This window comes from Durio zibethinus, chromosome 27 (assembly GCF_047325235.1).
Source record: "Durio zibethinus cultivar Kanyao isolate XHJ-2024 chromosome 27, ASM4732523v1, whole genome shotgun sequence".
Lineage (NCBI taxonomy): Eukaryota > Viridiplantae > Streptophyta > Magnoliopsida > Malvales > Malvaceae > Durio > Durio zibethinus.
The window spans coordinates 2,287,541-2,312,367 of record NC_143188.1 but is presented as its reverse complement, the minus strand read 5'-3'; the positions used below and the strand labels follow the sequence as shown (position 1 = coordinate 2,312,367).

Genomic DNA, 24,827 nt, shown 5'->3' with positions numbered 1-24,827 from the left:
ATTCTGAATTTCTGATCAGTTAGAATGTCAGAATGTCTTACTTTTTAAAAGGAAAACATGTATAAACTGGCCAATACATATTTCAAATATTCATGGTCTCTACCTACAGAAATTTCAAGAGAATTTCTACCCCACTAAGCTATAAATTAGTTTCATTTTTTTTTTTCTGGTTTCACAATTGCAGATACCTCATGCAAGAACTGGAAAACTGTTGCTGGACTTTTTGCCTTTTGGGTTTCTGTGCTTCTCTTTCTTTTTTGGTTTTTTAATCAAACTTTTCGCAGAAAAAATGGAAAGCAAAGGCATTATTGATAGCAACAAACTTCATTGAATTTTTTAACTTTTCTTTTTTCAATATATGCAACTAAACTGTTATTCAACCATTAAATTTTTATTCGATTACACAAACGAATCTTTAAAATATACATTTTGATGAAGTAAACTTTTTTTATTATTATTATTTCATTTTGATTTTGAAGTAATTTTGTGAGTTGAGTTGGTGTTAATTGATTTTGACACCAATTTAATAAAAAATTTTAAGAAAATCGAACTCGAAATATTCTGTCCAAAGCCGGCTGCAACGGCGTGTTCTAGATAAGCCGACCTTTCAGCTTTTGTGTTGTTATTTTTTTCATTGAATCCATTTGACGGTGATTTTGGTTTGGGCCCAAATTGAATCTGTTATTTTAGGCCAATAACAGACCCAAAAGGTTGATGAAACATACCTAATCTGTTGACCCATTCTTGATTTGCTTTTTTTTTTAAGGTCAAAGAGCTAAAAATGTTTTGAATTATAATTAAAAAATTATTTAAATTTTTAATATTTTATTATAATAAATCGTTATTATAATAAAGAGAAAAAAAATCAGAATTCATGAGGAGATGATCATGAGGCATCTGCATATTTTCACACAATGTTCCTTCGTTAAAATCAGAATTCATGCAATCTATATATGATACAGAATACCTTTCTTATGCAGTTTATTTTACGTCTGAATTGGTTTAAATCATTGCATACTTCAAGTTTGGAGACCATCCTTTCCTTTTCCTCATGCATGTATCCATGTGAGTGCACAGTGGGGAGGGGAATTTTCACTTCTTCTGTATTTGTTAACAATTCTGCAATTGATTTTACAGAAGGGGTCTTACTTTGCAGCTTTATTTTTGGGTAGAAATGAATTCTCTCTATATAATTTCTTTTATATTTAATGCAAAATTTTACTTACCAATAATTTCAGTTATATTTACATTTAATTTACTTCAGTTTTTGGCTTCTGATGTTCCATTACTTCCCTCATTGCAGGAATGGGATTCTTTAATGCTATCCAATTATGCATTGGAGCAGCAGCTACATACAGCTAGGCAAGAGCTAAGTCATGCTCTCTACCAGGTAACAACAATATGGTTGTAGGTGTCTATTGTCTTTATGATGTTCTTATAATCCGTTCTACTACTTGGTTTTTCTATGTTGTGTAATATCACTGCATTTGAAAGAGCATGGACTTTTATATTTTATTTACCTTCAATCTAGATTGAAGCAAAAAATCTTTTTGATAATCCGTTGTGAGCTCCTTTTGTCAAAATCTGCTTTACAATCTTGCCAGTTGTTTGATTTCTTTTAACATTCCAAAAGAAGGTGAGTAATTTTGCTCAATGTTTGTGTAAGGGCTTTTCTTTTTAACCTTGAGTTCTGATGTACAGTCAGTGTTGCAGTTCTTTTATTGAGGATGCTTTGCTTTAAAAATTTACTTTCAACTTTAACATAAACTGATTAAAAAGAACTGTTCTAAAGATCCATGTTATTATGAATTTGATAATAAAAGGATATTGAGTTTGAGCTCACCCGTTGAATTTTGGTGTTTTTTTTTCCTAATTCTTTATATTTTTTATCTAATTATAATGTAATTCAATTTATTATTTTTTTACACAGCATGATGCTGCCCACCGTGTGATTGCAAGACTTAAAAAGGAAAGGGATGAAGCCAGGTCATTACTTGCACAGGCTGAGAGGCAGGCACCCTTGCCAGCACCTGCAGTTACTGCCAATCTCAGCAATGGAAAGTGAGGTTCTTTCTCAGTGCACTTCTCATTAATGTTTTTATTTATCTTTAACTAATGCAACATCTTATTTTAGATTTTTTTTTTTTTTTATCATAGCTGCAGAGGATGAAGATATGGGCCCTGGTGCAAAGAGAATGTGTCCTGGGATTTCTGATAGTTTTATTGCTGAGTTAACAGAATGAAATGCATCTCTGTCACAACAGCGTAAAAAGCGGCAGGTACTCTTCATCCATCATATTTTGATTAATTCCAACTATCCCATTGTAGATAACATCTTCATATTGTCTTTGTGTTCCTCCTCCTCCAATATTTTCCTTGTGTTTTCTTTTCAGATTCCTCCAACATTGGCTCCCATTGATGCTTTGGAGAGGTATACCTAACTTTCCAGTCATCCCCTTTGCAAGACAAACAAACCAGGGATTACTTCAATTGATATCAATCTTTCAAAGGTGTGGTGATCGTTTTGCTTAAATCCCTTTCATGAAACTATAATTTTGCCTACGTCTGTCTAGGCAGGAGGTGCTTATGTTTCAAACATTGCATGCTGTGGACTTTGATAGTTAGTCGCCAGAGCTAAGGAAATGAGAAATAGATCTGTTAGAAACAAGGTTTGAATGTTAAATTTGGATATTATGTAAAGGCTATTACCAAGATATTAGCTAAGTTCGTTTTTAATTTTGTGCAATCATGTCATGTTAGACTAGCAATTTCCAATATTTTCATTGCATTTTAAGGCCATATTGATCCAGCCTGTGGAACCAAATACCTGTGCCAGTTGCCAGTCTATTGACTGCAATCTTTTGCTTTTAGAGTATAAATAGCTTGGTGGATTCATCTAATGCTATAATCTGAACTTATGTATATTATGGAAATCTATTTTATAGATAACAAAGCAAAATGTATATTGGAATAGCCTCTAGTTTTAATGTTTTCTACCATTCTCAAAGCTTGTCCATTGACTTCCTTTTACTTCTGGTTGTTAGGACATTGTTGCCACGGGAGGAATTGATTCAAGTGCGGTATTCTTTGACCGAACATCTGGAGAGATCTTATCAACACTCAGTGGTCACTCTAAGAAGGTTTATTTAGTTTCATCCATTGTGTTCAAGGACTGCTGTTGTTTAAAATATTCTTTTGAAATTTATTCTGACTACATGTTTCTTTGGTAGGTTATAAGTGTAAGATTTGTAGTTCAGAACGATGTACTTTTAAGTGGATCAGCAGATAAGGTAAGCCAAATCTTCGAGTTTCAAGTTCCAGTTTTGATTCCTTTCTTGTGATCCTTATTTTAGGATTATGCTCCATAAAGAGGTGTTTTTTAATAGGGAATAGTGTTGGCATCTTAACGATTTAACTAAACTACTTCATATTTTATTTATGTTTTAGCTTGCGTCTCAGTTTGATTGGTTTTTGAATGTTGCAGACTGTTCGAATTTGGCAAGGGTCTGAAGATGGAAACTATGATTGCAGGCATATTTTGAAGGGTCATTCAGCTGAGGTAGATATCATATGCTCCAATCTACATATTCTGAAATACCAACTGCTATGATTATCAAATTCTGTTTCTGGTTTATTTGCTCTCTTGTGGACATGAGAATAAATCTATTTTCTACTCATTCAGGTGCAAGTTGACACAGTCCATGCCACAAATAACTACTTTGTAACTGCTTCCTTTGACACAACATGGTGCTTTGATAATCTTTCCTCTGGCTTATGCTTGACACTGGTCCTACTCTTCCCTCCCTCTTTCTGGTCTATAAGGTTTTCCATTATAGTGAACATCTTATTTGTTGCTCATGAAGTAAATGGAGCAATTGGTCCCTTACTAATTAACACTGACTAATATTAGTATTTGAATCTCTTTAATTGACCCCGATGCTGGGTTCTTACAATAAATATTACTTGTATTTAGTTGATTCATGAAGTACTCAAAAGTTTAACTATGAAGTTTTAATTGTGTTCCATAGTCAGAGTATTATGTGGACTATTAGTAGTTTTATGTTAATTTCTAGCATTTATTCAAATATCCCCCAAATATCTTTAGGACTTTCAATGGAAATATCTAGTCACCGTTTAGTTTCTTGTGAATTCTAGGATGTGTTCAAATTTCCCCCAATCGTCTTAAACACTTTCAATGGAAATATGTAGTCACTGTTTGCTTTACTAGTAGAGGTGATGGCAAAATGATTTTCTTTTTCCTTGAACCAAATTTCAATTTAATCTATTTTGAAGAGTCAGGTTTGTATTTCTGCAGGTTGAAGACCCTTCAAATTCCATGGGCTAACATCTGCTGCTTTTCATCCTGATGGTCTCATCCTTGGAACAGGCACGACAGGAGCTACTGCAAGAATTTGGGATGTGAAAAGGCGGGTATACAGAAACTATGTCATGAGACCTAAACTTATGTTTTCAAATATTTTCTGTCTTCCAATTTATAAAACCACTAACTCTTTATTTTATTACGCTAAAGGGAAATGCTGCCAACTTTGATGGACACACTGGGGCAGTAACGGCCATATCTTTCTCAGAAAATGGTTACTTCCTTGCAGTAAGCACTTAGCCAAATATGCACATTAGGTTGATGGCCCTGAATTCCTAAATCTGATTTATGTTTTAACTGCAGACTGCTGCCCATGATGGTGTTAAGTTGTGGGATTTGCGCAAATTAAAGAACTTTCGATCATTTGAATTATATGATGAAAACACTCCAACTAATTCTGGTATGTACTATCTTGATAACAGACCCTCCAAGGCTACATATGTAGCTTGTCTCCTATTGGTTCTCTTTCAGGAGTGAGCAATGTATCTGATGTTTATGGCATAATACTCCCTTTTACTATTTTGTCTATGTCATCTAATCTTTCCCATACGCTCCCTTTCCAGTGTAAACTCCAGAGCTTTAAAAGAAAAAACAAGAAAGTGATTGAGAAAAAATTTACGTCGTTGTGATCAGAGTTGGTAATCACGAAGAGCTATGTTTAACAACACCTCTAATTCCTTTTTTTTTTTTTCAGTGGATTTCGACCATAGTGGAAGTTACCTTGCGATTGCAGGCTCAGATATAAGGTTGGTGCTCTTATGGCCTCCATGTACAATCTTGGCATAGGATAGTTCTCTAGACTGAAACTTAAATTGGATATAGAGTCCGTTTTATGCAGATGACATTTCAATAGAATGCTTATAAAGCAGTTTGGAGGTTTTTTGTGCTAATGTTGAATGCCGGTTAACTAAAATTTCAAAGACCATGTTTAGCACACTTGTCAGAAATCTTGTGTCCTCCCTTTCTCACAGGTCACACAAGCTCACCTCTCCCCAACTTAAATTGGATATAGTCTGTTGTGTGCGCATGACATTTCCATAGAATTCTTACAAAGCTATCTGGAGTTTTTTTTTTTTTTTTTTGTGTTGATGTTGTATGCCTCTTAACTAAAACTTCAAGGAACATGTTTAGTTCCTTTCTCGCAAGTCGCACAAGCTCATCCTCTCCCGAGTATTATTTCAAAATTTATTTTCTAGGGTTTACCAAGCTGGCAGCGTCAAAGCAGAATGGAATTGCATCAAAACATTACCTGATTTGTCTGGCACAGGTTCATCTTCCGTTCACTCAGTCTCTTGTTATATCTGGTTGCCAGCTGAAGTTGAAGTGCCCTTATTTGCAGGTAGAGCAACTTGTGTCAAATTTGGACCAGATGCAAGGTACTTGGCAGTGGGATCAATGGATCGCAACCTCCGCTTATTTGGCCTTCCGGAAGATGATGCTTCAGCAGAATCATAAAAGGCCCCTTCTATTTGGCATGTATGTGAAATAGTCTCTCAACACTCATAATCGTTAATTGTGACTGTTCTCTTTCATGGTTGAAGCGAAACGCCAGATTTTGAGGTCCGTTTAAATCCTAGTGTTATGCTTCTGTTCCCAAAATACTGAGAGGCTAGGACGTCAATGTCTACCAGTTTTGGCCATTCCTCCAGAATGTATGTGCCGCTGTATCATCCAAGCTTTTGAAGAAATGAAAGCCAGTTAGAACATAAAGACAATTTCAACCCCTATAGAGGATTCCTCATTCTCATTGCTACATTTTCCTCCATAAATTGAACCATTGCTTCCCACTCGTGTTTTTTCTTAGAGATAGAAGCAATGGTATTGTAATTTTTTTTTTTATAATTAAGATTATCAAAATTTAAATTTTGATCATTAAAATTAATTTTTCAATATTCCAACATTTTCTTTTTTTTTTTATACTTAAAATTATCATTATTTGAATTCTAATAGTTTGAATTAATACTTTAGCATTCTATCAACATATAACATATTACATTGACTATTGGCGGAGCAATGGTATTGTCACTTGTATGGATGGTAACAAGTTAAGTCGAAATAAGTTTTTGCTCTCTCTAAACTCAATGCGATTGTATAAATTTAATACATGAATTAACCTAATTTGACATTAAAATATTATTTTTTATATTCAAATCCGACTTAACCCATATATGTTTAAATTAATAATCAATCCGGTTCGAAATTAATAAAATATTAATTTTTTAAATATAAAATAATTATTTTTTTAAATATAAATGTAAAATTAAATAAATATAAAATTAAATAAATAATATATATATCAAGTCAAGACGGATTTACATAAAATTAAACTTTAATTTTTCTTTAAAAATATCCGATCCAATCCAAAACTTAATTTTTAAAACATAAAAAAATTAAGATCAAGTCAAAACCGTAAGGTGCAAGTTAGATTGTTAACCCTAGTCATATGTTACCTTTTATGGCTTTGTTTATCAAAGCTATAAACATCAATCGGTTAAATAGAGAGCCTAAGCATTGGTCAAAAAGAAAATGAATCACAGCCGCTTTCAATTAATACCATGAAAACCTTACACTATTCAAAACCCACATAACTTAACCTACAAGCAATTTGCCATCACATTCAATCTTAGACCAAAAATAGAGGGGAACGCAGGTAGGGGTGAGCATAAATCGGTTCTAACCGATTTAATCGATTGAAATTATGAAATATGATCATTTCGGTTCGGTTAAATCGATTTTCGGTTGTAATCGATTTTAAGATCGGTTAAATTAATTAAATCGATCGATTATCGATTTTTAAAATTGATAACTGAATTAACCGATCTTATAATAATTAAGGGTAAATATGTAAATTCTCTTAAAAAAACCTTAAATTTAACTTACCTTTTTTAATTCATCCACCACGCCGTTTCCCCTTTCTGCTCTTTGCTCCCCCTCTGTTGCATCTAACCATGCCTCTGCCCTTTGCAGTTTGTCTCCTTCAATCTCTTGCATCTTTGCCTCCCTCTTACTCTCTTGCTTGGCTACTTGCCTGTTAATCTCTTGCTCCCTCTAATTTGCTACACAAGATCAGACAGTTGTAAAGATCAATCTGCCCAAGACCCCATCGTAAGTTCTTAAATCTTAATAACCTTTATTTTTTCTTTTAGCATGATGTTTAGAGCTATATTCTTCCTATATGTTTTAAGCTAAAGCATAACCCAAACGGCCAAACCCCAGCCCCAGGGTGTGCCCACGATAATGTTTTTTTTGCTGGTATTTTTCAGTACCTTTTGTTGTTTAGAGTGAATCGATAGATGGACCCTATCTTTAGCTCGAAAGGAATAGGTCTAGGACTTTCAGTGGCTTGTTTACTCCTCCAATTGATTGACTAGGTTCTGGAACAAAAGGATCAAAACCTTTCACGCCCCACCTGGATTTACAGTATCTGTAGCGAGCTGTGAAAATACTCCTTTTAGTCGAGGAAAACGCTTTAACTTATAAAAATGAAGGGAGCAAGATTTTCAATAACAGTTTCTGCCAGTTCCAGCTTGCTTCGCTCTCACTGGTACTATTTTTGTGCCTTAGCTTGTAGTTGTGTTAGTTGTAGTGCTGTCATAGACTAGAACAAAACTGTCGCATCTCCTACATATTTGTTCGGTACATGGGTCTAGCGGACCCTAAAATTGCTGAGGTTTCGATATCTATATAGAGGGCCATAAACTTGACTTTTTTTTTTTACAAACCATAAGGGTCGGACACCTATATTCCAGGACCATACAATCCCGTTACATGAAATGCGCCAAAGCCAAAGCAAGCCACTCCTGAGAGAAATAAATGAATTCCAAAAATCTTGGGCAAATCCAAAGAGAGTGGTTGATTCTTTCTTTCCCCCAACTTAGCCCATTAAAAAAAAAAAAGTGGTTGATTCTTCGGGTTAATGACTTCTACTTTGCGAATCCCCTTGTGAAAGGATGAATGAACTCCTCCCTCTCCCAGACCAATAGAAATGATTTTACCAGCCAAATTTTCTTTGTCAAATAAGTTGATGACTTGTTGGTATTCCAAGCTCTTTCTTTGCTTAATACAAAGGCATATCCTTCGAATAATCTTCCTCGAGCTAAGCTAGGTAACTGTAATGCTTTTTGCTCGCATCTTGATTCATTTATTAAAAGTAAAGCTTTTACATTGAAGTTGAAGAAGAAGTGTTATGTTCAATGTTAAAAAAATATTGGTGTGGCAACATGGTAATGATGTGGACTAAGACGATTCGAGGATGGTCCCACAACTCACGAGTAAAAGATAGAAATCAACGAATGGAAGAGAGCCAGAAAATGCCTTCTTGTCGCAAGTGAGCAGACAATTTCTCCTTGACATCACAGAAGACGATTGTTTTTTGATAGCAGACTTTTTTTTTTCCAAAAAAATAAAAGTACTTACTTGATGGAGTAAGGGAGTTAGAATGCTAGACACTTACATTGTTTGTTGATAAAATAAGCAACTAATATATAGTTTGATTAACAAACTATTTCATTATTTGAATATCCAATGTGTTCAATAATTGTGTGACTATTACTTATTATTTTTTCATTATTTGAATATAATTTTATTTTTTATTTATTATTTTAATATAATTTAATTATTTATTTTTTATTGTTTAGATATAATTTGATCACTTGCTTTTTTTTTTTTTTGAAGATGTCAAATGAAGTGAATGATATGATTTTGGATTCTACACCTAATCAAACACAATTGGCCTCTCAACTTCCTACATATAATGAGGTAACAAAAAGTGAAACTGTAAATTTCAAAGTGATGAGACGAGCATCTAAGCCATGGTCAGAGGTATGAGACCACTTTACTAAATTTGTTAATGAGGAAGGTAATTGTAAAGCTAGGTGTAATTATTGTGATAGAGAATTTTTTACTGATCCTAAAAAGAATGGAACCACCGCTTTAAAGAATCACATGAATTCTTGTAAAAAGCTTCCTCGTGTTAGTGGGGATGATGAAACTCAAACAGAATTGATGTTGCCGTCAGGAGGAGTGAAATCTTTAAGCACTTGAAAATTTAATCAAGATGTTATTAGAAAAGCTGTAGCTAAAATGATCATTCTAAAAGAGTTACTATTTAGATTTGTGGAGTCAGAAAGATTTAGGCATTACATGTCCTAAATTTCGTGTACCATCACGATGGACAGTTGCTAGGGATTACTATCAGCTTTATATTGATGAAAAGACTCATTTGAAGCAATTCATAAAATCATCTTTTACAAGAGTATCTCTTACCACTGACACATGGACCTCATTACAAAGGATCAATTATATGTGTCTTACGGCTCACTTCATAGGCAAATATTGAAAACTAAACAAAAAGATATTAAATTTTTGTCTCATTTCTAGTCACAAAGGTGAAGCTATTGGTAAGGCGATTGAAAAATGTTTGCGTGATTAGGAGATTGATAAGATTTTTATTGTTACAGTTGATAATACTAGTTCTAATGATGTTGCAATTGCATATTTGAGGAAAAAATTTAACAATGCTGGAACTAGTATTTTGGGAGGTAAATATCTTCATTTGAGATGCATTGCACATATTGTTAATCTTATTGTTTGTGATGGATTGAAAGAAATGAATGAAACAATTGCTCGTGTTAGAGGGGCAATAAGATATGTGAGACAATCACCTTCCAGGTTAGCTAAGTTTAAAGAGTGTATTGTGAATGAACATATTCAAAGTAAAAGTTTATTGTGTTTGGATGTTAGCACTAGATGAAATTTTACTTATTTGATGTTGGATGTAGCTCAAAAGTTTGAAAAGGCATTTGATGCATTTGATGATGTTGATCTTTATTATAAAGGTGAGCTTTTCATGGGAGATGGGGTACCTGATCAAAATGATTGGACAATTGTTAGGAAGTTTTGCCTTTTCTTGTAACAATTTTATGATCTCACCGTGAAAGTTTCAGGTATTTCTTACGTCACATCTAATACTTTTCTTAATGATATATGTGATGTTTATTCCACTTTGCGAGAATGGCAATTAAATTCTGATGTTGAGTTGAATGCAATGGCAAAGAGAATGAAGGATAAATATGATAAGTATTGAGAAAATATAGAGAAGATGAGTATGTTGGTTTATATTGCTTCTCTTCTTGATCCTTCAAAAAAGTTTCCTTTTGTTGAATATTGCTTCATAAAAATGTATTCTTCTGATGAAGTTTCATTGATGATTAAAAAAGTACAACAAGCAATAAAAGACTTATTTAATGAATACAAAAGAATGTTAGAACCTAAGTCTGAGCAAATTGGTGAAAGTAATCAAGTGAGCCAAATGTCACAACCCACCGATGATGAAAGTGAAAATGGAACGACAAAAAAGAAAGAAAGCTTTAAGTCCAAGTATAAGAGGTATAGGATTGAACATGACAAAGATGAACATAAATCAGAATTGGCTAAATATTTGAGTGAAGAGCCTGATGATGATGATAGTGATGACTTTGATGTTTTAACTTGGTGGAAACTTAATAGCCATAGGTTTCCTATCTTTTCCCATCTAGCTCGTGATGTATTAGCAATTCTTATATCCACAGTTGCTTCCGAATCTGCTTTTAGCACTGGTGGTCATGTGCTTGATGCATATAGGAGCTCTTTAACTCCTAAAATTGTGCAAGCCCTTATTTGTGCTCAAGATTGGTTACGTAGATCTTCTAATCTTGATTCATTTCAACCTAAAGATGATTTGATACAACTTGACAAAATGGATTTAGGTAATATTTTATTTATACCGTCATTTATTTTTTAAGGATTATTATTTTTTATTTTTTTATTTGTTTAAAGCTTACTTTTATTATTTTTTGTTTATATATTTTTAGATTTGTCAAAAATTACCTTAGATCCAGTAATTGATTAACACAAAAGTGCATAGACCTTTTGAGGTAATTTCATTATTAATTTCTATGAATATTTACATTTAAAAAATATTTATTGTATTTATTGACAACTAATTAAAGTTTTAATCTCTTTAACATTTTAGGAAAAAATGAAGGATGTGCAACAAATTTATGGGGTTCATACATGAAAAATGCTGTTAGAACTTGGAATGTCCTTTAATTAGCTTGTTTTATACTTTTTTATAAACTTTTATATCTATTTATCAACTCGGAGTGTTCTTAACTTGTTTTATATTTTGTATGAGTTGTTAACTCAATTTGTCAACTTAAAATGTCTTTTATGTTTTGCACCAAAGTTACGAGATGCATATTTACTTGATTTGCTTTTTTAAGTTGACCTGTTGACTCTTGAAAACTTATTTATGTGTTGTTGACAATTATTATGTATTGATGGCTTTGTTAGTTATTTGATATATGTTAAAATAATACTTTTTAAAACTTATTATTTAATTTATTTTGATTAAATAAGTTTAAATGAGCATTTATTTGTCTTTTTTCTTGCAAAATATTATAAAAATTATTAAATTCTTTAGTGATTTAGTTTGAATGATGTGTGAATTTGAGTTTTATTAGATTGAATTTGTAGCTAAATAATTATTCAAAATAAGAGAAAAAATGATGAAAAATTCGGTTATTTAACCGAATTAACCGAATCGAACCGATTTTTGATTAGTTCAGTTAAATCGGTTAGTTAAAATTTTGTTGGTCGATTCGGTTACTGATAAAATAAAAATCAGTTAATTCAATTATTGATTTTTTCAGACCGAATTAACCAAACTAGCCGACTGCACACCCCCAATCGCAGGGATAATAGTACAAGTCAAAGGATACTTTCTAAATAATACAGATGAGCTAAAAATCCCAGCCCAGCCTTCTTTTAGTTGCTTTCAATTGAAGTACTGTGAAGCATGCTTGAAACCCCAAAGCTGCATGAAGTGCATTGAATACAAAGATACAATCAGACAACAGTTAAAACGGAGAAAAAAACAGTAAAAGTTTCAAACTTAAATAAATCTAAAGGAAACATGATTGCTCAACAAATCATAAACCGGATTTCCTTGAGAAATGGTCGGAATTCCTTGTAAATGAAGCTCCAACGTATTGTTAAAATTCCTGAGTCTAATGTTAACAGAGGCAAGCAAACCTAAGTATTTTCAGAGAGTTTTAGTTCTATAGTTTAAGGGATCTAGAATGAAGTTCATCCAATATTGCGATCCTGATTGATCACAAGTAGAGCATCTCAGTGAACCAAAACAATTGTTTCATCACCTGCGGTTAAGAGGAGTTACAGTGGCTAACATTACATAACCAATGAAGAGAGAAATTTCGATGTCAGACAAGTTGAACATATCCAAAAGAACAGACAAGCCAAGTTTTCCATATACATTTACTTATAGTAGGCATGTCAGGGCACATTGGTATGGGTTAATTTTCGTAGTACAAATAAACTATTAAGTTGAAGATGCATCGGCCATTTTTATCACTTTTTCACTTGAGAACTACCATATTGGAGATTCAATCAGCAACCTGTATCAGGATCACTCAAGTTTCTGTTTTAAGCTTTAAGCTTAGAAACAGGTACCAAAAACAATTTATAACTAAAAATGGTCAAAAGAAAGTAAAATTACCTCGACATTCTTTAGCTCAAAGTCTTCTTTATGAGCCAAACACAAGTTCCCAAATGTTTCACAAGGTCCACTAGTTCCACTTAATCTATTGTAAAGACAAAATCACAATCATGAGAAAGGAATATGGAATGTTTTTAACATAAGACTAGTCGGTAGAACTCTAAAAGGGAGAACTGCAGATTGCAACTTACAGATCTCCATCCAAGGACAAAGCAAAGTTGCCACCACCACCAAGTGCTAACAAGTCATTCAAACATATATAATAATATCGATTGGCACCTGTTTCGATAAATGTGACACAAGATCAGAGCCTATAATAGCATGGAAAACTGTTCAACATCAGCTCAAGCAAAGTGCTTAAAACGTTATCAGATTAAAAAGAAATTAATCTCGCGCTCAATGAAAAACTAGCATATCAGTCCTTAAAACAAAAGTATTAATTGCTTATGCCATCCATCAAGGTCACAATCATGTCTTATCTAGTTTCTGGAAAGAAACAAAGGGCCTGGTATAAAAAAATCAATCTTTAATTTGCATTTGACAGTTGATAGCATTTAGTTGTAAATCAAATTCATACAGAGCAAATTTCAGATTGGGCATATGTGAGAGAAAACAGGATAGAAAAGGATCCACATTGCATAGGAAGAATGTGGAGGTTTTAATAGCAGCATGATGGAAATCACATCTTTAAATTAGCAGTCATACATTAAATTAATCATTCTCTTTATCTATCTCATTACATGCGTATGATTTGTCTTAATATGTTCCCTACAGTATCAAAGAAATAAAATACATAAAATGCTTTGCCAAAATAGCATACCAGTTGCTCTGAATAGCCTTGGTTCACCATATATGGTTGTGAATACAAACGTCTGGTTTGTTCCCTGTCATAAAACAAGAGAAATAATGCTAAGAAGGTGGCAGAATCATAGTTTACAGAGTAAGAAATGAAAGGACTTAGAGAAGCATGGAAAACATGCAGCAAATCACAAAATGAAACCAAGTCATCATGTACATAAAACTATATTCATAACTGAAACAGGCCAGATAGCATACTTGATATTTTCTCTTTGGTGTGGGTTTCAAGGGACATTCTAGCATTGCACCAAAGACAGCTCCTTGACGATCTCCAGTAATCTAGAATTTGTACGACACCATGTAAATAATCCAATGTATTAAAAACTAATTAAGCATTAAAATTCAGATAGACAAGCTCTAATGACAATTGCATTCACTAGTATATAAACATCAACATACCAGCAAACAAGGACCAGGAAGCTCAGTGCTCTTACGAATAAGCGTACGGAGTGATATACCATGTTTCAACGTACTGCCCTTCATTAGAAAGAGTAAATACCAAATCAAGATCCAAAATCAAAAGTACAAAGCAGCTTACACCAAAGACTTACCTATACAACAACATCCATTGGCACCCTTTAACGATATTGGGAAGGGAAGACACCAAGAATTCGTACAAATCACAAGTAAAAAACATTGATTCATCAGAAAGATTCGGTGAAAGCTTTACTGGACTCTGTTGCTCTCTTGCTTCTTGAAATTCATCAGAATCACTGCTGCTCTTTTCTGAGGAGCGGTCCTTATCCTCACTATGAGGACTATCCGTTTGTTTATTGTCACTATCTGTCCAAATTTTCTTCCTATCTTCACAGACCTTTTTTAAGTCTTCATTTGCGTAAGTAATGATATATTCTTTACAGCTATCCAAGGATTCATTTTGCACCTCAAATTTCTTATTTTTCCATCTAACAGGAAGTGACTGAATTGGCTTGAGATCACTTCCATGATCATTCAATTTAGAACCACCGAAGCTTACTGAAGGGATAATGTGAGAAAAAATTGAAGACACAGATTTTGTTCCTTTGGAATACCATCTGGCCTACACATTCAAGAATTTCGCGTCACCAAATCACTGAACTAAAATTCACAAGTAAATATAAAACTTAAAAGGCAATGAAGTTATTGACTCTTTCAAATTATACAAACATAGCTGAAACATAAAATAGCCAAAAAAAAAAAAAAAGAAACTTGAAATTAAAACTATTTACATGACCAATCCAAAGACCACTTTTTAAAGTTTTACAATTGAAACTGAAATGAAAAACATAAATTTAGACCAACGCATGAAGTGGGTTATCTTAGGCCTAAACAAAGAACATATCTTTATGAGAAAAAAATTACATTTTTATGAACGAAATGAAAAAAAAAAAAAAGAATTATAACCCAAATCAACAAATTTCAGGTATTTTCCAAAGATCATAAATAAAACAAAGAAATCATAATTTTCCCATGAAAACCCAGATCTAGTTTCTCAAACAATAAATACAAAAAGAAAAAAAGAAATAACCTGAGAAAGATCAGATGAAGAAGGAGAAGAATGATTTGGTGAATCTGCAAATAAACTTGAAAGACTCCCCGCCACTTTATCTTTCAATGTATACATTCTCAATTTTTTTTCAACTGATTTACTGTTAAAAATCTTTTCTTGTTAGGTTTTAACCATAAACATGAACATAAACAAATAAATGAATTTTTTAGTGAAATTTAAGGAAAAAAGTTTTCTTTTTATTTTTAATTATTTTTGAGTTATAACTTTTTTTAAAAATTATTTTTGGGTTATAACTTAGAAGAAGATAAAAGGTAACTTGTCGATCGGGAAAATAGGGAAAATGGGAGAGAGAGAGATAGAGAAAAAAAAAGGTCAGGTGTTTGGCTTTTGCTTATTTTTGAACAAAATGATTTTGTATTTATATGTGTCTGTTTTTTTTCTTTAATTTTTAATATATTCTTAAACCCTTTTAATTTACTATATATCTAATTGAAAAAAAAAAGATAAAATTTTTTGAATTTATAATTATTAAATAATAATTTTAATAATATATTAACTGATCCGACGAATAATTAATTTTTTATGTTTTTTATTGGTAGATAATGATAGGTATTTTTTATTTTATGGGGTATTTTCTTTATGAATTTTGGAATTTTCAATCTTCTTCTAACAAGAAATCTTCATTATAAGGTGGGCTTTTTTTCTTTTTTTTTTTTAATATTCTTAAGAAAAATCATGAATTAAATCACAATCTTTAATTTTTTATAAAACGAATTGTCATCCAAATCAATGACACATCAATTTCTCTTAGAATTTTGGATCTTCAATCTTCTTCCAACAAGAGGATCTTCATTATAAGATGGGTTTTTTTTTTTTTTTTATATTCTTTATGAAAAATCATGTATTAAATCACACTCTTTCATTTTTATAAAAAAGAATTGTCATCTAAATCAATGACACATCAAATATGATTAAAACAATCGAATTTATAAAGCAATCGAATATTCATTGCATATCCACCCATTGAAAACTAACACTTAAATCATTAATGCATAAAATAATTTTATTGTAAGATATCCTATAAGTATTAGATAAGATGGCATGCATGCAGATCAGGTTTTTATAATTAATAATTATTTGAGGCTATATTTAGATGCAATTGAACCAATGAGCCACAGAACTTTTTTGTTTCAACAAGCAAAGTGAGCAATCGTGCGATCTTAATTTTATATATATATATATATATATATCGGGTTAAATTTATCTAAAATTTGATTTTAATTCGATATTTGATTTTCACAAAAATAAATTGATCTTAAAATATTGGATTTAATCGAAATTTATCGAATTCGGATTAAACTACCTTTTTTATCAGTAAGCAAAGTGAGCAACTGTGCCATCTTCATATTTTTTGCTTCTTTTTTTGTCCTTCAAATTTAGTTTTAAAGACAAAAATATCATTATAATTTATTCTTTTTATTATAATTTATTTTTAAAATTTACAAAATAATTTAGTTAATTTAATATAAAAAATAAATTTTATTATATAATAAATTTTATTATTATATAATAAATAAATAAATTTTAATTATTTATTAATGTAATAAATATCATATATATACTGTAAATTTTATTATATATAAGTTTTAATCTAATATCCTTAATTGTCATTTTATCTTTTCATTACATTTGATATTATCATTACTATTGTATTTACATTCAAACAAATATTTCACCACTAATTTTAATCTCAAAACTACAATAATTAATCTTACTACTACTATTATTTTCAATCTCATTGAAAATAATTTCATCGTACATCTAAATGAACCCTAATATGGTATGATATATTATAGTATAAAATTTTAATAAATTAATTAATGTATAAAGATCTAATATGAACACATTAAAATAGATGAATTAATTACATAATTTGATCAAACAATATAATTTGAACATTTTTAGAATTATAAATTTTAGCTCAATGGATATTCTTATTGACAATTAAAGTAGTATTGCGTAGGGATTGCAATGGATCGGTTCGGGATAGGTTTTTGCTCGTCCCGAACTTGACCCAACTTTATAGTTATAAAATCCGAATCAACTCAAGAAAATTTTTTATTTTTTCATACCCGAACCCGACCCAACCCAATATTATATAAACTGTACCAAACTTAACTTGATCCAAAATTAATAAAATATTATTTTTAAAATATAAAAAAATTTAAAATATAAATATAAAATTAAATAAATACATAAATATATATAAATAAATAATTAAAAAATAAAATTTTTTATATATATTGGGTCGGGTCAGGTTTGCTTAAAACTTGATTTTTTTCTAATATTATTGCATAACTTAATTTGAAAATGATCTTGTATTTGGCAGTTAAGGGCATGCATGAAATTACTTCTTAATTATGATATTGTCGGTGTTATACTTATAAATATGAAAAAGAAATTAAGGAAAATTTATATGAAAATGATAAAATTATTGCGCCAAGGTCATCCTTCATTTTATTTTATTTTCATGATCAATAGAATTGAGCCCTCATTGTGCTATAGTCATTTTTTTTTATATATTCAATGTGATCAATCTATAGATTCAATAGAGTAAAATCGAGCTCCTTTATTAATAAATGCATATATTCAAGAAATCTTTAACTTTGAATACTTTCGTAAGTGAATATATAAAGATTGAGAATAAGTTTTCTATTATATGTTATAAAAAAAAGTTAAATCAGATGCTGATATTATATATTCATGATTGTCAATTCTTTAATAAATCAAGCATGGTTCAATTGGTATAATTTAGAGCAAAAGTAAAGTAGAATCTAAGTGAAAGTTATGATATAGATGAAGATGTTAATTATATAAACCAAAATACTATACACAAAATCCAATCCATTTGTCCTATACATTTCACACAATCTCAAAAAATAAAAAATCAATTGAAAGATTGAAGAGAAAAAAAAATGTCAAGAGCTAAAATTGTATAAAAAGTAGTTATTGTTAGAAAAAAATAAACAAAATAATTGAAAAAATAAAAAAAATAATTTTAGTTTTAAGGCATAAAAAATACTTTTTTAAAAGTAATTATGCATTTAGGATATAACAAAATCTAAAAACTTTCTAAACAAAGTAATGAAAATGGTTATATTGAAAGATTTATTTATAATGAATGAATAAAAATAAGCTTGTATTCAAATGGTTATGATTTTTTGTATAATTATGGTCTTTCTGAATAATAATATATTTATATTCAAATAGTTATGACTATTTATTATATGATAATTATTTATGTTTAAATATAATTATTTAAATATGAATAAAATTTAAGATAAAAATTAATTTTATTCATCAATAATTAAATCTTTTTATCTAATGTGAGATGTATCATAATCTAAATTACCAACAATCCCTCACTAGTTTGAAATTTTGATGCTTATTTTTTAACATTTCACATAAATAAATATTATGAAGATAATAATATATCTTTCGATTTAAACTTTCAATTAGCATATATATATATATATATATCTTAGAATTCTAACAAAGTTAATGGTATCTGCAGATTAAACTTCAACTCTTAGTGTTAGAATTTGAGATATAATACACATAATACATATTTATTCTTCTATAAAAATTTATATTCACTTTAGTACTATTATGGTCATATAATTATCCTATTAACAAATATTTACAAGTGAGACCCTAATTCTTCTTGTTGAAATGATATCACTTTTATGTTTATATAAATAGAGTTTTCATTATGTCTCCATTGCTTTAAATATTTAAATAATAAACTCCATTAAAAATATAAAAACCCATCATCTCTACACAATGGATCACACTAGTTTTTAAAATTTGAATAGATTCTACTAGTGCCTAACAAACATATAACAATAACTTGTTTTTATCCATTAAACTTTGTAATTAGAGGTTACTAATTCAATGTCAGGTTCCCATTATTGGTATCTAATAGTAAGGGTTTAAATCCATTCTATTTGTTGTATTACTAACCAAATATTTTACATTTCAATTTTCTTTTATGATAATTACCTTCACTTAAGATTGAATCTCTAATATATATATTTTATAGGTTAATATGTCCAAACTTTTCATTTTGCATGTCATTTATATACTCTAAACATTGTTTCATCAATCTTATCATTTTAAGAAATTGATATTAGTTGTGGCCACAACTCTATACTTGTAAAATTTCAACTATTTCATTTCTACATTTTTATCTATTTTAATACAATTATTCTTCTAGTACAATTGGCTCTTTAATAAGTTGTACTAAACTTATTAGCTTGTCTAATTTGCTTATAAAATTATATTAAAATCTTACAACATTATGATAGCAATTTTTATTTTCTTATTCTTATCACCTCCATCATGTACACATATGCATTCTTTTATTAAAGAATGTCTCATTCAATTATCAAAATATTATATATACTTAATCAAGTTGCCATTTCATTTATCTTTTCACTATTTGATAATTTTTTTTAAGTAGGAAGCCTCCAAATCCATCATTAGTGAAAGATAACTAACAAATATTCTATATCTTAATATTTTCTTCACACAAAAGTTTCAAAACTTTTATTTCAACTTAATACGAGAGTATGCATCAATAAGTATGATACCAAATATAATTACTCTCAAAACTAATAAACTCATGCTTTCTATAGTCTCCTTTTGAGATTTTCATTCCAATTCTTGGACACCTAAAAGTTATTTGATCATGGACACTAAAGTCATATTCACCATGGTTCATGTCATTAAAAGCAGTCAAAATTTCATATATAACCAAACAATACTATAAATTTTGTGTCCAAATTATAAAATACATGAACTTTTTTCACCCAACAAATAGAAATCATTTTAACGAGTTACAAAAACTTATATAACTTCTCTAATTGAATTGAAGTTATCTTAGATAATATGTTTATTTCTTGTCGAAATAATATTATATAAATCAAATAATGTGAATCATGCATTATTCTCTTATCAATAAAATGCAATCATGGAATATGGACCATAAAATATAATTTTATGATAAGAACATATATACTTACTTTTTTTTTGGAAAGATTTATAAATTCACAATTTTTTTTGTGTTAAAATAATTCTCGAGAATTTTATCATTTTGATTTGATAACCATGGTATTACCAAAATATAACAATGCTATAAAATATTCAAAACCAAAGCTAGCAAGTACTCCATGTCCATTTTATGCTCATAACTATTCAATGCCATGATCAAGAAAATCCAAATATAACATACCATAAAATCATGAATCATAAATTAAATAATTTAATTTAGAATCAAAAAATTAAAAGAATAGTTAATAAACAAAGCAAAATTCAATGAGACTCAAGGTCTCTTATTAATTATTAATCATCAATTCTTTTAGTAGAACATAAAAACTAAAAAGATAATAACAAAAACCTTATCTTGTATTTAGTATTTATTTCACCATGAAACTATTTGGATAATTGAAACTTTCCATGCAGGCTTATTTCAAAAATCGATTTTGCCAACTTTATCAATTTCTTCCCCTCGTGTCTTCTTCATACGAAATATGAATTTCATAATTGCCTTTAAATTGTTAGAAAAAATAAATAAGAGAATAGAAATAATAGAAAAAAATTTTGACTTTGAGGCGTGAATAATACTTTCTTTAAAACAATTATATTTCTAGGATATAATAAAATCTCAAACTCTTCAAGCAAAAGTAGTAAAAATAGTTATACTAAAAATTATATTAATAATGAATGAATAGACATAAATTTTTATTCAAATGATTATGACATTGTATAATTATGACTTTTATAAATAATAATCTATTTATATTCAAATAGTTATGACTAATTATCATATGATAATTATCTCTGTTAACATAATTATTTAAAATATGAATAAAATTTAATACAAAAATTAATTTTATTCATCAATAATTAAAATTTTCTATCTAATGAGGGTTGCATCACATTCTAAAATACCAACAATGATTATACAGAAAACTTAACTAATAGGATAGAGTCCAACACCAAACTAGAAAGCACAATCAACATTGAAAGTATCAACCTAATTATATAGCCACAACTAAAAAAATTTCAAAGCAAAAGCTTTGTACAACTAATGTATTAACAAATCAAATTTTATTTCCATAGCAAATAATTAACACATATTTAATCAACAAATCACATCTATATCCATAAAGAGATGTTATGAAAATTCTATACATATGGGTTATGGATTAACTTTTATTTTATCTAGCAAAGGGGAGAATAAAAAGGCAATTAAACTTAAAATAATTGAAAATATCATTTTCAAAGCTTATTTATCTGGTAGAGCAATATTAGCAAAAATAAAAAATTCTTATTTGATTGAAGATAAAAAAGAGTCTAATTACGTAGTTCAAGAAATTTCTAATTTCTAATATGAAAATATGATAAGATCAAGTAATAGATGATAATAGGATACATCTTTAAAGATGATAATAGGATATTTCTTTAAAAAGGTTAGAGATGTCAAATAGGTCATGCTGGGTTGGCACAACCCATTTATATATTAGTCTATATGTTAATAAACATGCCAGCTCAACATTATTTTTTAATGTGCCATGCTGGCACAATCCATGAAAGTTAAGTATATGACCTAGCACGACACATGACCCATAATCTTCACGGGTTGTGCTGTACTAGGCACAATACTATTTTTCGTATTGAACTGGTCCAAACACAACTCATTAATACTTTTTTAAATTTTAATTATTTAAAAATTCTCATCTATTATTATTATTAAAAATAACATGTAGGAGATAAATAAACAAAAAATTAAATTAAAAAAGACACATAATTTACATTATATAATAAAAAAGTTTTACTTTGGTCACTCATTTTTTAAAATTTACAATCAAATTAATAACAAATAAATCCTCAAATTTTATAAAAGAAAAAATATTTGATATTTTTATTTCATAGAATTAATTAATAATTAAATTATATTTTTATTCAATATGACTTTGTTTGAAATTAATACACATAGTTCATAAACTAAATCTGAAAAAAATAGCCCTTATCATATATTAAATATAAACTAAAAGCTTACGTAGTTTATATTTCATAAGAGACTACGCTGTGGGCAAACAACCGTCCTCTAATTTTCATATAAATATAAATATATATACATGTATAGAGAGTCTCATACATGAAGTAGAGTTCAATCTCGATTAACCTCAGAGCGTCTTCAGCTGTCTCATCGGAGAAGTCACAGCGTTCATCACTTTTAGGAAAGCTGAAGTTGAGATCGACAACAAGTCCCTTGAATATTTGGAAGTACTGATAAGCAACATTCACTAATAGAAGATGCTCCAAAGAATATTTTTTGGGTGGAGTAAATAAATCCGGTTGGAAGTCACTCGATTTAAGTAGGGCAAAAGTTGTTCGTCGTTGACATGTGGCCTCTTTCGCGTAAACGAGATCCTCCATAAAAGTGGCGTAATTGAGCGGTGAGTTTAGCATGGAATCATGAAATTTGTCCGAGCTCGCAAGAAACAAAGCTCGTGTCCGCTCAACATACTTGATCATTCCCGCAGTAAAAATGAGTATTGTGGGGATCCATAGATTTTTGTTGGGAAGTAACTCGAAGAATACGTAAACAATAGTTGTGGCTTGAAAACCAAAGCCAAGCAAGTGCCTTAGCCACAATTGATTGTCTTCAAGAGCAAAAGCAGTAATGGTATCAGGGCCCGCCAAGGTGTAATAAGAGAAAGGGCGCCCAGAATGCTAATAAATCAATGCCTTCCTTGGGTTTCAGGTCAGAATTATTGGAGATAAGACCAACAGCAAAGTTGGCAGCTATGTCAGCCAACAAGTAAGAAAACCAGACGAGTGAGATTACAAATTTTTTCCTTGTTGATTTTCTGATTGGGGCCAAAAAAATCAACACGATCTGCAACCAGAGACTAAACAAGATAGCCCCTCGGATGTTCCGTTCGTCCCAAAGCTTCTTAACACCAAAAGGGATGGCTAGAGAGACGTAACGAACCATTTCTTCCGTCTACAGCGGATTTAAATTGCGATCCAACAGCGGTTTAGCGGCCTCGCCCCTACTCTGTTTTCCATCCAGAAATGTAGAATAAAAAAAAAACCCATTTCGTCTATTATAATTTCAAACTAAAAAAAAAACTTCAAAAACAACTTATAAATTTACAACATTCGCTGAAAATTTAGATTCAATCTAGTCATGACTTAAAATTTAGCTTCTATCTAGATCTGATAATTCAAGTATCATATCATATAAATCGATAATTTATGTATTTGTTTCTAGGTTTTATACAAAAATTATATCTTAATTCATGTAAAATAGAAAAATATGAATTTTTTTTTAAAATTTTATTAAATTCATATATAATTTTTATAAAAATTTTAAATTATATCATTTTAATTTTTTTTATCATTTTGATGTTATGTTGGTCTGTTTTAAATTGCAAGTTGTCTAAGAAAATCAAAAACAAATAACTGAAAGGAGGTAACACTTGCAAATAATCTAACCTGAACTATTTCGGCCTGAGATATAACCGTGGGGTTTGACAAGCTCACGGTGGTTGGAGATTTGACGCCAAAAAGGCTAATGGTGGTGAGGAGAAGAGAAAAGGACGCAGTGGCCGCTGCTGCAAGGTGGTGGCCACTAGTGCCGCAAGGAACAGAAGAGGGTGGTGGTTGCAGGTGCTTAGTGGCTGGTAGAACGATAGAAAGAGAAGGGGAAACAAAAGCAGGTAAGAAAAACAGAAAGGCGAAAGGCAAAATATAGCAAGGGCCCAGGAGGAAAGGTAAACCCAAATTTTGGATGGAAATGGAAAAGGGGACTTTCAGTCAATTCATTGCTGATCATCAATACAAAGTATCACAAGTCCGAAAACTCCCCAAACTTCGCGACTAAGGCTCTGTTGAATCACACCGTACTTTTGATGCGATAGGATTAAATTTTTCATATTTTTAATTAAATTCAAACATCAATTTTAATAAAATTAAATTAATATAAAAAAATTTTAATCATAATCAATTTTAAAAAATTTAAATTAATTTTTAAACAAAGGGGAAAGGTTAAATAAAAGATCGAATCCTCTTAATTACTATATATGACGTTTGTTTAAAATAATGGTCGTTTTTTTAATGAAATTGACGATAATTGTCATAAACAAACGTGGTTTTTTTTATGTTAAATAAATAAAAATATAAAATTTACATATTAAATATATATAAGTTACATATTATATAAATATATAAATAAATTTAAATAAATTACTTGCAAGTTAAATAAATAAATTATAAAAATATTAAATAAATAAATCATTTAATTATTTTATCATGCGTTACTTAAGAGCAATATAATAAAAAAATTTATTAGGTAATTTTAGATTTTACAAATCAAATACAAAAATAATATATTTTCTAAAATAAATAAATTATAATAATAATTTATTCCCTTTAACTATTATTTTTTTCCAAAAATCACTTATTTAAGA

At 29.8% G+C, this 24,827-nt stretch overlaps 1 protein-coding gene and 1 pseudogene across 3 annotated transcripts; one reads left to right on the top strand and one right to left on the bottom strand.

Annotated features, from left to right (window-relative positions):
* Positions 1 to 2,159: 2,159 nt before the first annotated feature.
* On the top strand, positions 2,160 to 6,394 carry LOC111279333 (pre-mRNA-processing factor 19-like; annotated as a pseudogene). The gene is made up of 12 exons (XR_016334621.1): positions 2,160 to 2,279; positions 2,394 to 2,510; positions 3,045 to 3,140; positions 3,231 to 3,290; positions 3,485 to 3,559; positions 3,683 to 3,787; positions 4,316 to 4,431; positions 4,532 to 4,609; positions 4,685 to 4,781; positions 5,076 to 5,127; positions 5,578 to 5,648; positions 5,721 to 6,394. The product of XR_016334621.1 is annotated as a pre-mRNA-processing factor 19-like (transcript).
* Positions 6,395 to 12,025: 5,631 nt separating this feature from the next.
* Positions 12,026 to 15,658, bottom strand: LOC111280197 (uncharacterized). Of its 2 annotated transcripts, none has more exons than XM_022867387.2 (8): positions 15,304 to 15,658; positions 14,348 to 14,835; positions 14,196 to 14,268; positions 13,995 to 14,075; positions 13,759 to 13,822; positions 13,130 to 13,217; positions 12,939 to 13,023; positions 12,026 to 12,236 (listed from the first exon to the last, which is right to left on the bottom strand). In XM_022867387.2, exons 1-8 carry the CDS (start codon positions 15,397 to 15,399, stop codon positions 12,198 to 12,200), a joined length of 1,014 nt encoding a protein of 337 aa, XP_022723122.1. In that variant the 5' UTR covers positions 15,400 to 15,658; the 3' UTR covers positions 12,026 to 12,197. The 2 variants fall into 2 exon arrangements, with proteins under 2 accessions (XP_022723122.1, XP_022723124.1); XM_022867389.2 differs by lacking the exon at positions 12,026 to 12,236 and adding an exon at positions 12,243 to 12,837.
* Between the last annotated feature and the right edge of the window lie 9,169 nt (positions 15,659 to 24,827).